This window comes from Mus pahari, chromosome 19, assembly GCF_900095145.1.
Source record: "Mus pahari chromosome 19, PAHARI_EIJ_v1.1, whole genome shotgun sequence".
Lineage (NCBI taxonomy): Eukaryota > Metazoa > Chordata > Mammalia > Rodentia > Muridae > Mus > Mus pahari.
Window position 1 is genome coordinate 71,798,938 of NC_034608.1, and position 14,309 is coordinate 71,813,246.

The following is a 14,309-nucleotide window of genomic DNA, read 5'->3' on the forward strand; positions in this document are numbered from 1 at the left end:
CTGAGGAACCAGGCACATTCACCAAGGCTTCCTTTGCTACTCAGGCAAAGTACACAAAGAACTCATTCTGCTGTTAATCTCGGGCTTCGCGTGCTCAGATTTCTTTGTGCATGAAAATAAATGCCAATGAATTAAACTGACAGAACGCACTTTGAAACCTGCCGCTGTGAATGCTGTGAACTTGAGAAAGGGACTTAGTCAGTGGACTCTTGTCCTGACACTCACCCTGGCAGAAAGTCAGGGCTCCAGTTCCTGCAGGTCTGGGGACCTCAATATTCCAAATCTGGATACTGAGCCCTAGGAGCCAAGGTGGTCCAGCAAGTAAGCTTCCATCCAAATCACAATATGCAAGGCTACCACTGACGCTGGCAGTCTACGTGAAGGCATGACTACGGGCAAATTCAAGATGACACACAATGGACACTGATCTGAGACAGAAACACCAAGAAGATTCTTAACACTCTGGCGTTGGAACGTGATTCAGGTTTTGGGAGTCAGAGCAAAATTAAACTCTCTGCTCACTGTTTGTACAAAACATCAGTAAATAAAAGCATTATCCTCACTCACCCCAGTCCCACAACTATATTCGTTTATGACATGAGAAGTTATGAAAAAGCTTAACACACACACACACACACACACACGCGCGCGCGCATGTGCACGGCAACATCTCTTAAAATATTGTTTTTGATTCCTTCTTTTGCTTGCTTGTAATTTAAATTTATTGAGGATGTGAGGAGAAATCCGTTTCCAAGCCTCTTCTCTCCTTTCCTGTAAGACTAGCTTTTGAGTCGTTCAAGAAACTTTTTCAGAAAGTTTGTCTTCCTTCCTTTCAGCTTTTCCTCCCTTAGCTCACCGTCTTCACGCAGCCAGAGGCTTCGGAAAAATTCCTGCCGGGGAATCTGCAACAGCTGAAAGCCTAGAAGGCAAAGATCACCTTGTGCCGACCCGACCCTGGTGCTCAGGGGCAGGTGACACAATGTCGGTTTCCTAGGCGCTGCCTTGACAGTTTCATCCCCGCCCACTGGCAAGAGAGCTCCCAGGGCCGCTGCACACGCGCACCAAGTGGGCTATAAAAGCTGCAGCGGCGTCCAGACTGGGAGCTCGCCCACCACCGGCAGAGACGCGACCCGCCATGCACGTGAACGGCAAAGTGGCCCTGGTGACCGGTGCAGCGCAGGGCATAGGCAAAGCCTTCGCTGAGGCTCTGCTGCTCCATGGCGCCAAGGTAAGGACTTCTCCGTGTCCACCCATACGCCGCCGGAGCCCCGGGGGTGCCGAGCCCCAGGCTCGCAAGCCGACCTCCAATGCCGCTGGCAGAGAACCCGAACTTGGATGAGCACATTCTGAGGTCTAAGAAGGGAGCGTCTTGTTTATCCATTGCTTGTGTGTCTGTGGCTTGGTGGCGGGTGTTCCCTTCATAGGAGACCCGCTCCCTCTTTTCTTGTTTGTAGGTAGCACTGGTGGATTGGAATCTTGAGGCAGGTGTAAAATGTAAAGCTGCCCTGGATGAGCAGTTCGAACCTCAGAAGACACTGTTTGTCCAGTGTGATGTGGCTGACCAGAAACAACTGAGAGGTAAGACATTGGGGAATCAATCCATAGACTCGGGAACACACCCTGTGCAAGCAGCAACCTGAAGACTGCCAGGTAGGAGCAGACAAGGCTGAGAGCCAGCATCGCTCTCTCATGGGAAGCTGTGACCTTCTAGCTCCAATGGATAGTCTGAATTTCTCTGCTTCTTTCTGACAACCCAATGGACATAAAAACTAAGAGAAGACAGGACGGCCTAGGAAATCCTGTTTTAGCCACTTGGCAGCACAGAATGTAATCAAATCTTTTGTGTATTCGAAGACAGCGATGCTACAGTTAATTACCCAGAGAGGGGACAGGCTGTGGAACTGTGGCAAGCAACTCTCAGAGAGCTGGAAGAGTTCTCCAATGACAATCAAATTCAGCATGCCTTTCGCTTAGACACTTCAGACTCCAAGTTCCAGGTCATGGTCATAGGCAAAGCAGTTGCTTTTAGCCAGATCTTTGCTCGGTTTCCCCTCTAAGATGGCACTTAAAATAACAACTGTGCGGCTTTAGAATTAAAGAAGAAAAGGCTCTATCGCTTTTCCCCAATGTTTTCCTGTTTCCCTGTGGTCTCTTAAAATAGATCCATCTACTTGTGAAATGTCAGGAAGAATATTGTCATCAGCAATGCACACTGGCTGTATAGAGGGCTCAAGGGATTTTCCTAAAGATAATTTCCCCAGGAAAATATAGGAAAAAAAAAAAAAAAAGGATGTTTCAAAAGTCATTGTTCAAAGAAACAAAGTAAATCCGTAGGCACTTTTAAAATCCAGAAGTCAGAAAACAAACCCGATCAGCTCTTAGGGTGTCTATCAGTGGAATATTGAGATCTTAGGTTTCTTACATCTCAGAATATACCCTATGAATAAAAATGGACTGATCCATTAGAAGGCAGTGAACCTAAAGATAAGGGTAATTGGATTAAAGAGAACATCATTAAAAAATCTGAAAGTGCTAATCTGTTGGACAGTAGAGGTAGCTATCCTTCATGAGTAGAAGAGATCTTTAAGAGCAGTCATAATAGAACATCCTTTGCCAGAGGGTGGTCTTATTGATAGCATATCATTTAGTTTCAATGACAGTCATGTCCAGTCCCAACATTCATGCTACTAGACTAGGGACCAGTAAAGATAAATTATATGTTTTCACACATGGTATTTAATGTGTTTTTCTGCCAGTATTTAAAGTGAGTATATCACGGCTATGAATATATTCCTTAAACATAAGTGGTTGTGAAGGAACCTCAAGCACACAGTAAATGGCTGAGGAGATCTGTCAATCATGAGAAGTCCCTACCTTGTTTAGAGACCCTCATACATAAAAGGAAAGGATTCAGAACTTCGGGTTGCCCACAACTTTTAAGACTGTTTAGATACATTGGGCTCATAAAAACACAGAGCTGAAAGGGTTCCTGGCGCTCATCTAGATAGGTTACTGTGAAAATCAGCACACCAAAACAGCACAGAACGTTCAGACAAATTATAAAGAGTATCACAGCATGTACATGGCAGAAGGAGCTAAACTTCTAAGTCACCTGAGCTGAACTCTCAATGAGATGTCAGACAGCATAGGACACTTTGCTAAAAGTCTAGCCAGTGGCATCCAGGAGGGAAGGAAATTAAAGAAAAAAATCAGATATATGTATTCAGTAGCTTAATTTCCCATAAAATTGGGGTGGCCCTACAGAAGAACGAGCATGAAACCTAGACATTTACTGGAACCAACTTAAGACTTAAGAAACCATTTTAAAATTGCACTAAAATATAAATGATATGTATAATATCATTATATATCACTTTTATTGTTGATTTCCTGTTTGGCTTAGTAAGTATAAAATGATGCTTATGCAAAACTTTGTCAATATGTTTAACAATCACCTTTCTTTTTTTTAATTAGATATTTTCTTTATTTACATTTCAAATGCTATCTCGAAAGTTCCCTATACCCTCCCCCCTCCCCTGCTCCCCTACCCACCCACTCCCACTTCTTGGCCCTGGCATTCCCCTGTACTGGGGCATATAAAGCTTGCAAGGCTAAGGGGCCTCTCTTCCCAGTGATGGCCGAATAGGCCATCTTCTACATATGCAGCTAGAGACATGAGCTCTGGGGGTACTGGTTAGTTCATATTGTTGTTCCACCTATAGGGTTGCAGCCCCCTTCAGCTCCTTGGGTACTTTCTCTAGCTCCTCCATTGGGGNCCCTGTGTTCNATCCAATAGCTGNCTGTGAGCATCCNCTTCTGTGTTTGCCAGGCACTNGNATAGCCTNACAAGAGGCNGCTATATCAGGGTCCCTTCAGCAACATCTTGCTGGCATGTGCAATAGTGTCTGGGTAACAATCACCTTTCATGGTAATTGTCTCCCCAAACATATTTGATGGTTGTTAATAACTCTATGAATTTATTTCAGTCAAGGTAAAATTTAGGTTGATCTGTCTATTTCAAAGACAGGCCTGAGAAAGCACATCTTCCATAGGAAAGAAAAAAGATAGTTGGCTGCAGTCTGAAGTAATAGAGATAGATCGAAAATGACCATGGAACTTGTCAAATCTTTAGAAGTATATAAGAGGCTGCTTTAAGAAGTCCGAGTTTCCCAAGGCTAGGTGAAGCCCTCTTTGAAATAGCTATAGAGGGTTTTCAAGACTTTGATATATTGTTAGACACTGAAATGAGTGAGATTCAGGACTGGGAAACTATAATAAGTTTCCCAAATAAACACTGTTTTATACAAAGCCATACTGTAAAGTAGCAGTGCTAATAGAAAAGAAGAATGAAATAGTAAACATTAAAGCAGCATTAACACAATGAAATTGACTGAATAAAGTGTCAGCTTTTACTTATTAAACACCAGAGATTCCTGAAATACAGTCATAATGTATTTAAGTGCACTGAATACTTGAGTTAGTTTAATGCTCTGCATATAAAATATAGATTATTAAGAGCGGATATTTGAAGAACAAGAGGCATAGCTCTTGTGGTAGTACACTTTCCTAGAATGTGAAAGGCTCTGGATTTGACCCTTGCTGCAAACAAACACAAAGAACCAAAGTGTTCCAATTACTTCTTAGGAAGAGAAAGATAACAGCTGCCCAAACTGACCTCAAAAGAGCTTCTAGTTGGGATGCTCACTTCTCTAGTGCTCATCCCATCAGTTTACTGATTACAGAACTTTAACATGAGTTCATATCATCTAAGGATCTGCTGAAGTAAGTTTCTGGTTTAGTAGGCATGCAATGACTATACTGTGTTTTTAATGTGTAGGTTACTCAAGGCAACAAAACTGGTCTAGAGAACCAGGTTATGAGGTTACCATGAGGTTACCATGTGGTCAAATAGATTTTAAACATCTAGCCAAACCTGGCAGTACAAGCCTGTAATTTGAGCTACAGTGGCTAAAGCATGAACACTCCAAGTTTAGGGACAATCTATGAAAATTAGTGAGACCCTGACTCAAAATAATAGGTAAAAGATGACTGGAGTAGAGTAGAGCTCTTTGCCTAGAAGAGGCAACCTAAATTCCACCTCTAGTGCAATAATAAAATAGAATAAAATCATAAAGTAAAACCAATAAAATTCATTTCCTCTTACAGGAAATGGTTTCAATGCATATATGGAAAATGACAATCTATTTTTCTTTTGTTAGATACTTTTAGAAAAGTTGTAGACCATTTTGGAAGATTGGATATTTTGGTCAATAACGCAGGAGTGAACAATGAGAAAAACTGGGAACAGACTCTACAAATTAATTTGGTAAGCTATATTAAGCTCATTTATTGTCTAAAAGTATTTAGCACTACTTCTTTACACATAAGAGGTTGTTAATGCATTCATAGAACAATAATAACCTTCAGTAGAGAACAGAAGTTACAGAAATCTAGAAAGTAGATATTTTATTAATATGAAGATATTTGATATTTGTAATTATGAAAATCTCTCTTAAAGGATTAGAGATAAGGAGAAACACAGTTCAGTACATTTTCAACCCAAATGGTCTACCACTGATTTTCAGATGACCTACAAGCTAAAAATTATTTTTACACTTTAAGTGGTTAAAGAATTAATAACAAATAAAGCAAATGGCAATTTCAGTATCTATAAAGTTGTATTAGAATGCAGCCCTGCAGTCATTGTTATGCATTTCTGTGCCTGGCTTTTTGTAATAATGGCAGAACTCAATGTTGTAACAAAAACCTTATGGCTTACAATGCTAAAAATATTCACTGTCTGAGATTGCTAAACTCTGACTCAACTTACTTATTTAAAAAACAAGTCTTAAATTTTGGAAAATGGATCAGAAAACAAGGTTAAAGAGACAATGAAACTTTGTATTTAGTAAGACTGAAATCCATTCCTCTGTCCCTATCTCTCTCCCTCTCCCCCTCCCCACTCTCTCACAACCCCTCTCCCCACCTCCTTCCTCCCCCCCATCCTTTCCCAGCCTCCCTCACTTCCTCTCCCTGTGTCTGTGTCTGTGTCTGTGTCTGTGTCTGTGTCTGTGTCTGTGTCTGTGTCTGTGTCTGTGTCTGTGTATCTGTATTAGTGTCTGTCTGTGAGTTCCACAACATTTGAAGATAAGTTAGTTCTGAAGTAAAGTATAAGTAAATTTTAAGGTGGAGTTTCCAATGCATGCAATGTAGCACAAATGGGTTGATTATATTTTGTGAACACACTCAACATGAAGCTATTAATGTTTAATGAAACTCAAACCTTTCTCCAGCCTTGCAAGAAAACAAGATCGAAAAACAAAACATAAGAAGTGTGTAGCTAAAACAAAATGTCAGATGGATTTTATACAGGGACACCATGCCCTGCATGGCTCAGGTTGTTTTTACAAATGTGAAAAGCAGCAGCTGTCAAGTACATGTGGGAGAATAGAGAGTTCTGCTTCACTAGTGTCTTCTGGGGACAATGAGCTGAAAAACAGGAAGTAGATGGAGTTGGAGAGGTGGCTCAGCAGTTAAGAGCATGTGCTGCTCTCACAGAGGACATAAGTTCAGTTCCCAGAACACAGTGTTAGTGTACAACTGCCTGGAACTCCAGTTCCAAACAACACAAAACCCTCCTTCTCTTCAGGGGCCTGGGGTACCATGTGTGTTATAAACTTACTGCTTTGTTGAGGATTGTGTCAATTATACTTTGGCTTTATGTTATGGCTTGATCTTATATAAATTCTTTTGTCAATCCTTCCGTCTAAACAAAGAATTTGCATATCATATGACAATTGCCAGTTTGCCCACCTCCCCCTGAGTTCTGCCAATTTGGACAAAAGTTGTGTATCCATGATATTGAAATCCTAAGTTTCTTGCCATCCTCATTTTTGGCACTCGATTTTACAAGTTAAATCTTGCTTTGCTGCCTAGAAGATATATGATTAAGCTTATATTTCCAGATTTAAGATTAATACCATGACACTTTCTTTTCATTCTTATTTACCTAAGTCTCCTTTTCCATCCTTCCTTTTGAGAATATAAACAACCTTTCAAGGTAAATGTCTTCTCCTAATATTATATTGTGAGCGATTAGTTTGTTAAACTATACCTAGGAACCCTTTTTTTTAAGTGTTTATAAATTTAATCCACTTACATTTATTTATAAATTTATCATTTATACTTTAATTTATAAATTAATTGGATAGCTGTAAATTTTTATTCTGTTAAGAACTTATTTAAAAGCATACTTCATTTACTACTTGATAAAACAGAGGTTTTGAATATACAAAGATTTGAAAGCTGGAAAATTTTAAGAGTATGTTCCTATAAACTTGTGCCAGTTTCCAATCATACTTAAACACAAGGACTTTATTTTTGCCTAAATATCCTCAAGAGAAAACACAAACTATATGGCAGTGAATTTCTTTCAACATCACTAATGTCTAATAGTTTTATCAGAAATATTTTGGATATTATCACATGAAAATTGGCCTCCTATCTTTGGTGCATTGCTAATGAACTTGTGTCTTTTATCTGAAAAAACAGGAGTCAGAAACAATATACAGTGACTTAATATAGAGAACATGAAACAGCCAAACTACTGTCACAAAAGTGCCAAGTTTTGGATAATTCACCAAACAGGGGCATATTTACTTTAAAAGGAGCTGTCTTTTTAAAACAAACAAACAAACAAACAAACAAAACAAAAACATGTTTTAAACTGTAAGTGGGAAATTCAGGAAGACTTGGGGAATTTTATTAAATCCCTTTCTATACATACAACTAACTCTTCTGTATTCTCCCACATTGAAATTCAGCCATCCTGAGTGGTTCATGGAACCTGCTGCCATAATCTATGTTCTTAGCTTCAGGTATTACTGCCATGACCTTTGCTAACTCACACATAACTTTAAAATATGGTACTTCTCTTGTACCTGCACCCACAAGTCAGACACACTCACTGGACCAGACCCTGTTTCTCCAACTTGATTATTACTGCTAGTGTAGTGCAAATATTTATTTATGGTTCACATTCTCCTTTAAAACGGAAAAAGCTCTGTACTCGATACATTTTCTTTGCGTTGACCTTAGGCAGTTTCTGCCTTCTAAATGCTTCCCCCATTAGCTCCCATATCAGAGAGGAACCTCTGAAGTAAAGAACTTCATCACCTAGGTTTCTCTTCCTCTTTCCTATCTCATCATTTACTTCTTCCTCTTTCTCCCTTCCCCTGAGGACTGAGTTCAGTGTTCATATATACCAAAAAGACATTCAACTATTATCATGTATCTCTAATGCATCCTCCTAAGAAATAACATACAGCTTATTTCATTTCTACCATTTTCTCAGAACGCTACAGTATATAATTTTACTAAAATTGTCTTTGCATGTATAATTTTAAGAATTACTATGTAACAATTTTGAGTGCATCTCTGTGTTTTAGTACACTCTTTGGTGATTCCCCAAACTATCCCATGTGTGCTAGCATTTGCGTCACTTACCAAGATTACACCTTTCTTATTCTTTATCCTGCTGGTCTCATTGGTCTTCACATACAAGCAACACACTCAAACATCATCCCGTCTATTGTTTCACAAGTCACTTTTGAGCTTCTTCCTCCATACTGTCATTTAGCAGTGTCATTTGCAGCTCATCCCTTCCACCCCCCCCCCACCAGAGCTCACCAGAAATGCTCCAGATAGAGTGAGTGTGTGCAGAATCACAAAAGCTCATTCTGGCAATAGGTCAATGTCTATTGATCAAATCTGGCATAACTTTAAATATTGGGAGAGCTATTCTATAATGTGATTCTTTTAACATTTTCGAGCTTTAGTAAACACTAGCTATTCATCTCCCTCAGATGAGAAATGCAATCTAATTTAGATGCACCACTAAAATGTACTGAACCCTTTAGTATATTCAAGTAAAAAACAAAAAAGAAAGCTGTTGATGATTTCCCCCCCAGAAATACTAGTTTCTACTTCCCCAGGAGGGAAGGTGCATATTCAGAATTAATCAAAACTTAAGTTTAGTTTTCAATCTAACAACCCATGAACTCTTGATTTATATCTCTGACCTTGAATTTCACTGTTTGGGAAAGAAGTTAAAGTTCTTGCCTCTAAGGACAGTTAAGCTTAAATTGATTACAATCTTTGTGAAGAATACAGCCCAGTGTTAGGACATAGACATTCAATAAAGCATGTTTCCACTCTAAGGGACAGAATAGATATTTGTGCACCATCTCTTTTTCATACGAAGTAGATTCTTCTGCCATGGTCATGCCTCTAATAAGGAAATGAATTGAGAGAATAGGTAGAAATTTTGCTGAAAAAATTTAGATATAAGTTTATTATGGATCCTTCAATGGGAACTTAAGAAATAGATAATCTCCATGATGTTTGAGTTAAGCCTAGATAGAGGTCAGCCATATGGCAGGCACCAGACAAATGATGGAGAAACATTGGAGAAAGAGTGAAAGATCTCAAAGTATCAAAGCAGACTAGACTCTAGCCAATACCCAAAATAGAAAAGTGGAGGAGAGAAAAGGGAGAGAAAGCTTCTTTCTGAGTCAGGACTCAGAGCCATGAGTAGACCCAGTAGAACCTCCTGGTGGCTTCTAGAGTCTGCACTTGGGGTGGGAACTTGGGGAGGCAAAAGTAGAGTCTCATTAAAGGGCTAATTAGTCATCATCTCTTAAGTTTGCTTAAAGAAGCATTGTTCTTAATGTGTTTCCTTTTGTTGGCTCCAGACAATTGAAACAAGTAACTATTTACTCCCATTGATACTCTAAAACAATGAGAGTTGTTGTTAAAGTATATTGGGAAGAGTCTGATAATTATAAATATCTCTAGCAAAGTGGAAGACAGAATGTTTAGCACTAAGACAAGGAAAAACAAAACAAAGCAAAACAATAAAAAAAGAACTCAGGCATGAAAACTTAAAGTGAAGAGGATTTCAGAAAAATAATCATCTCTAGAAAAGACTTTAAAATTGAAGCTTAAACTTTTATACATTTCTTACCTTTCTTCATCTTGCAGACTTTGAAAACATAGAAGCAATATGTCAGCCAAAGTTTTAAATATCAGAATAAAAGCATACACTGATAAATGTAAACTAGAACCCTGTTCAGACTTGTTGCAGAATTGGAAAGAAACTAACAGAATCTGTTTTTCAGTAATTTCAAATGTTTCCATATTTGTTTCCTTCTTATATAATCCAATAGGGTCTTCTTTTTTTCCTTTAAAGGGGAACTGTGATAATTTAACCACTCTCAAACTTCACTGGAAAATGCCTTAAATGAATTGAATTTTCAATTTTGTTGTTGTTGTAAAAAAAATACTGTTAGTATGGGAGCGTGTCCCTGAGCACATGCTAAGAAAGGATTCTTTAAAATGAAAAGAAGGCACACACTAACCTAGACTCTAAGTTTTAGACTATTGTCCTTTTCCTATCCATTTCTGCATAAAAAAAAGCAAGAATTAAGCTGTCAAACGTGAATTTTTATTTTTTTAAAAGCATGAGCTCAAAGAGAAGGGAAGAGGAAAAATATTGTCAGTTTTCCCTTGAGTTATTTTAGATAGCAGTAAATCCTTAAAAGTCAGAATAAAAGTGGGAAGCATTCCCACTGTAGGATGTGAGCAGGAAAACATTGGGCTATGGGGATGACTCCATTTCAGCGTGGAAGGACATACAGTATTAGATATGTCTAGAAACCATATCCACGTGGCAGAAAAGCTTCACTCAAACTAGAACTAGAAAAGAGTCGATGTCCCCAGACTGAAGGCCATGGGATTATCTGATACTGCAGATCAGGGCTGTCATTATAATCCAGTCTCCTTACACCTTATCAACCCGCCATGGTTCATACTGGTTTCACAGTTATGATGTTAGTAGCATGGCAGTGCTTTACAGTGTGTGAACATTTACAAACAATGTCAAGGGGTTAGTGTAGCCATTTCTTTATGTCTCTCTTAAGAACAACAACAACAGCAACAACAGATCCTATTCTTTACCTCTACCTGCAACTTTCCAACCTTGGGTCTCACTTAGTCAGAACTGGGCTATATCCTTGTCCTCGAACAGAACACTAAGGGAGAATGGAATTTCCCAGACTGAATTATGTCAGCCAATGTCTACACTAGCTCTACGGAGGTCAAATTCTTCTGTTACATGGAAAAGATGCACACGGGTGTAAAATAGATAGTTTATGCCTGCAATCCCAGCACACAGGAAGATGAGGCAGGCAAACTGCCTTGAGTTCAAGGTTAGCTTGGGTTACATAGTGAATTCTAGGCCAACCTGGGTCACAGTGTGAAAAGCACAGAGGACCCTGGATAGGCAACCAAATCCTGAGAAGGATGGTTGAGTATCATGATACTTTAAGTTACCTACGGAGTTATGGTAACAAAAACAGAATGAAACTAACACAGAACAGGCATATAAATCAGCAGAATAGAAGTCACATTTATATCCTCAGAGCTGAAACTACCTGAATTCTTACAGCGATGCTAAAGACATATCCTAGAGAAAAAAGCCTCTTGATCAAGTGATGTTCAGAAAACTGGGTGTATACATGTAGAACAGTAAGATGAGATCTCTGCCTTTCACCCTGTACAAAAACCAATGCAAAATGTATCCAAAACCTTATTAAGACCTAAAACCCTGAAGCTGTTAAAAGAAAACCCTGAATAAGTACTTTGAGATACACACATACACAAGAACTCTCTGAAAAAGATTCCAGTCCTTGGGAATCTAACAGTAATGATTGACAGAATTTTTAAAAAGTTGAAAGTTTCACAGCAAAATAACAAACAAGTGAGGAGGTAGCCTATATAAGTGGAAAAATACTTTCCTAGCTATTCATCCAGCACAGTGGTTATCAACATGTGAGTCACAACTCCTGTGTGGGTCAAAGGATCCTCTCACAATCGTCACATCCTGCACATCAGGTATTTACATTAAGAAACATCACAGTCGCGAAATTACAGTAGTTATGAAGTAGCAACAAAATAATTTTATGGTTGAGGGTCATTACAGCATGAGGAACTGCATTAAAGTGTCACAGCATTAGGAAGTTTGAGAACCACTGCTGTAGTGGAAGGTTAGTAACCAGAATATATGAAGACCTCAAAGAGAAAACGAGCGTCAGAAAGTAAAACACAAGACATCATCGATAAATGGGTTAATGAAGTGAACAAATAATACCTGAAAGATGAAGTCCAAATAGGACCCACAGACACAAAACAAGCATTCACTCTGAGCCACCAGGAAAACGCAAATAAAGACTCCACCAAGACTCCACCGAGTCACCACAGTCAGAATGACTGTCAAAAAGAAAAGTAAATAAAATAATGTTTACAAGGACGTAGGGAACAGGGAGCCCTTGTACTCTGCTGATAAGAATGTATACGCTCCTGAAGGACAATTTAGTTTTCATCAAGGCACTCTCCCTGAAGAAACTGATTACCTGTAAGGGCGGGCTGCGTGTACAGAAGTAGATGACCACAGAAAGTGAACTCAGTGGCCTCCTTGGAGGGTCCTTGTCTCACAGTGTCATGTCAGAGCTTTTATTTCATTTTATTTTTTGCACTATATCAATTTTATTTTATAGTATATAATATATACAAATATACTATATACTCTGTGTAGGTGTGTTTATACACACATTTGTCTCTCTCTTCACCCTATAGGTTCTTTCAGTATATATTATAGATTCCAGTTTAATGGTTTTTATAGGATTCCTGAGTATATAAATAAGTGGGTCTGTGATTCTGTATCTGATTTTTGTGCTTCCTCTTGGGCTTTTTACTTCTGTTTCTTCCGTCCTATTTCAATATACTAGTTGTTTTATCACTATATTTTATTAATTATATTACATTCCCTTAGAATCCTGTTTTCTAACAAGAGACAGGAAGGGGGTAGATCTGGATAGAACAGGAGGTGTTGAGGAATTTGGAGAAATAGAGGAAGGAGAAAATTGTAGTCAGGATTTATTATGTGAGGAAAAATTTATTTCATTAAAGGGGAAAAATATATGTGCAATAACAGCAAAAAAGAAGCCATGCTTTTTAAAATCACCAATGCTAATATACAGATCAAATGCCTTAAAATTTATATCAAGTTTTGGAATCACATGTTCTGGTTAGCTTTAACACAGCTTAGAGTCCTTTGAAACAAAAGACTCAACTGAGGAACTGCCTTGATCAGAGCAGATATGTGGATATATCTGAATTTTTTTGGTTTGTTTTTTTGTTTTTTTCAGTTAACTAGTAGATAGGCCCAGTCCACTGTAGGCAGTGCTATGCCTACGCAGGTGGTCCTGTACTACATAAGAAAACTGGATGAATATAAGCGAAAGCCATGAGTTTGAAGGAAAGTGGGGGGGTATCTAGGTATATCATAAGAAAAGGGAAGAGAGGAATTTTGTAATTAACTTATACTCTCAAAAATAAATGAAATAATGCTACAGATACATTGTCTATTTTGTTTTCAGATATTTAAAGTATATATATGTATATATATTTAGTATCCACATATTTTTAAAGTCAAAAAATTAATAAATTGCTAACCTAACAGATACATATTTGAAAGTGTGTATTTGGGTATGATTTTAATAATATGTGTAACTTTCTTTCTTACTATTCTCCTACATATAGTAAATGATCATTGAATAGCCTTCATTCGTACATAAACTTGAAAACATAAGGGCCCTGTAATTAGCCATATTTACTGTACCTGCATACACTCTGCATACTGGTTTGAATAAAAACAATACTGTTTTCAATTTAAGTAGATGAAATAAAAGTTCATTTGTTTAATAAGAAAGCGAGGATGGGAATCATTATGTAGATTTCTTAAAACAAACAAAATAAAACAAAATACCCTAAAAGTAGAGCTACCATATGGCCTACTCTTACATCTTCTGGTTGTACACCCGACAACTCTTAAGTCAACATACCACAGGAATATCTGCCACTACCCATTTATTACAGCGTTCCTCAAAATGGCTGGTTAACCTACCCAGGTGCCCAGCAACAGATGGATAAACAAAGAAAATGTAATCCATAAATGCAGAAAGAAGAAGGAATTTGTGTCCTAAGAAGAAAATACACCAAGCTCAGAAAGACATGTTTTCTCTTATTTGGGAAATCCTAGATTATTTATAGAAACACAAAATATATATGGGGAAGTTTTGTATGTACATGCACATATATACAAATGTCTATGACGTTAAAACATTAGGGAACTTGGGAAAGAAGATTAGCAGAAGGAGAGAGAAGAGGAATAGGAAAAGAATGAGGGTGAA

General features: G+C 38.2%; 1 protein-coding gene across 1 annotated transcript in view; it reads left to right on the plus strand.

Moving 5' to 3' along the window:
• Nucleotides 1-1,056: 1,056 nt before the first annotated feature.
• The window catches only part of Hpgd (15-hydroxyprostaglandin dehydrogenase), a 28,895-nt gene continuing 15,642 nt past the window's right edge, over nt 1,057-14,309 (plus strand). The window contains exons 1-3 of the mRNA XM_021219224.2: nt 1,057-1,228; nt 1,455-1,578; nt 5,220-5,326. Of these exons, the coding sequence (XP_021074883.1) occupies nt 1,136-1,228; nt 1,455-1,578; nt 5,220-5,326 (324 nt within the window). The 5' untranslated portion in view covers nt 1,057-1,135. The remainder of the gene's footprint in view (nt 1,229-1,454; nt 1,579-5,219; nt 5,327-14,309) is intronic.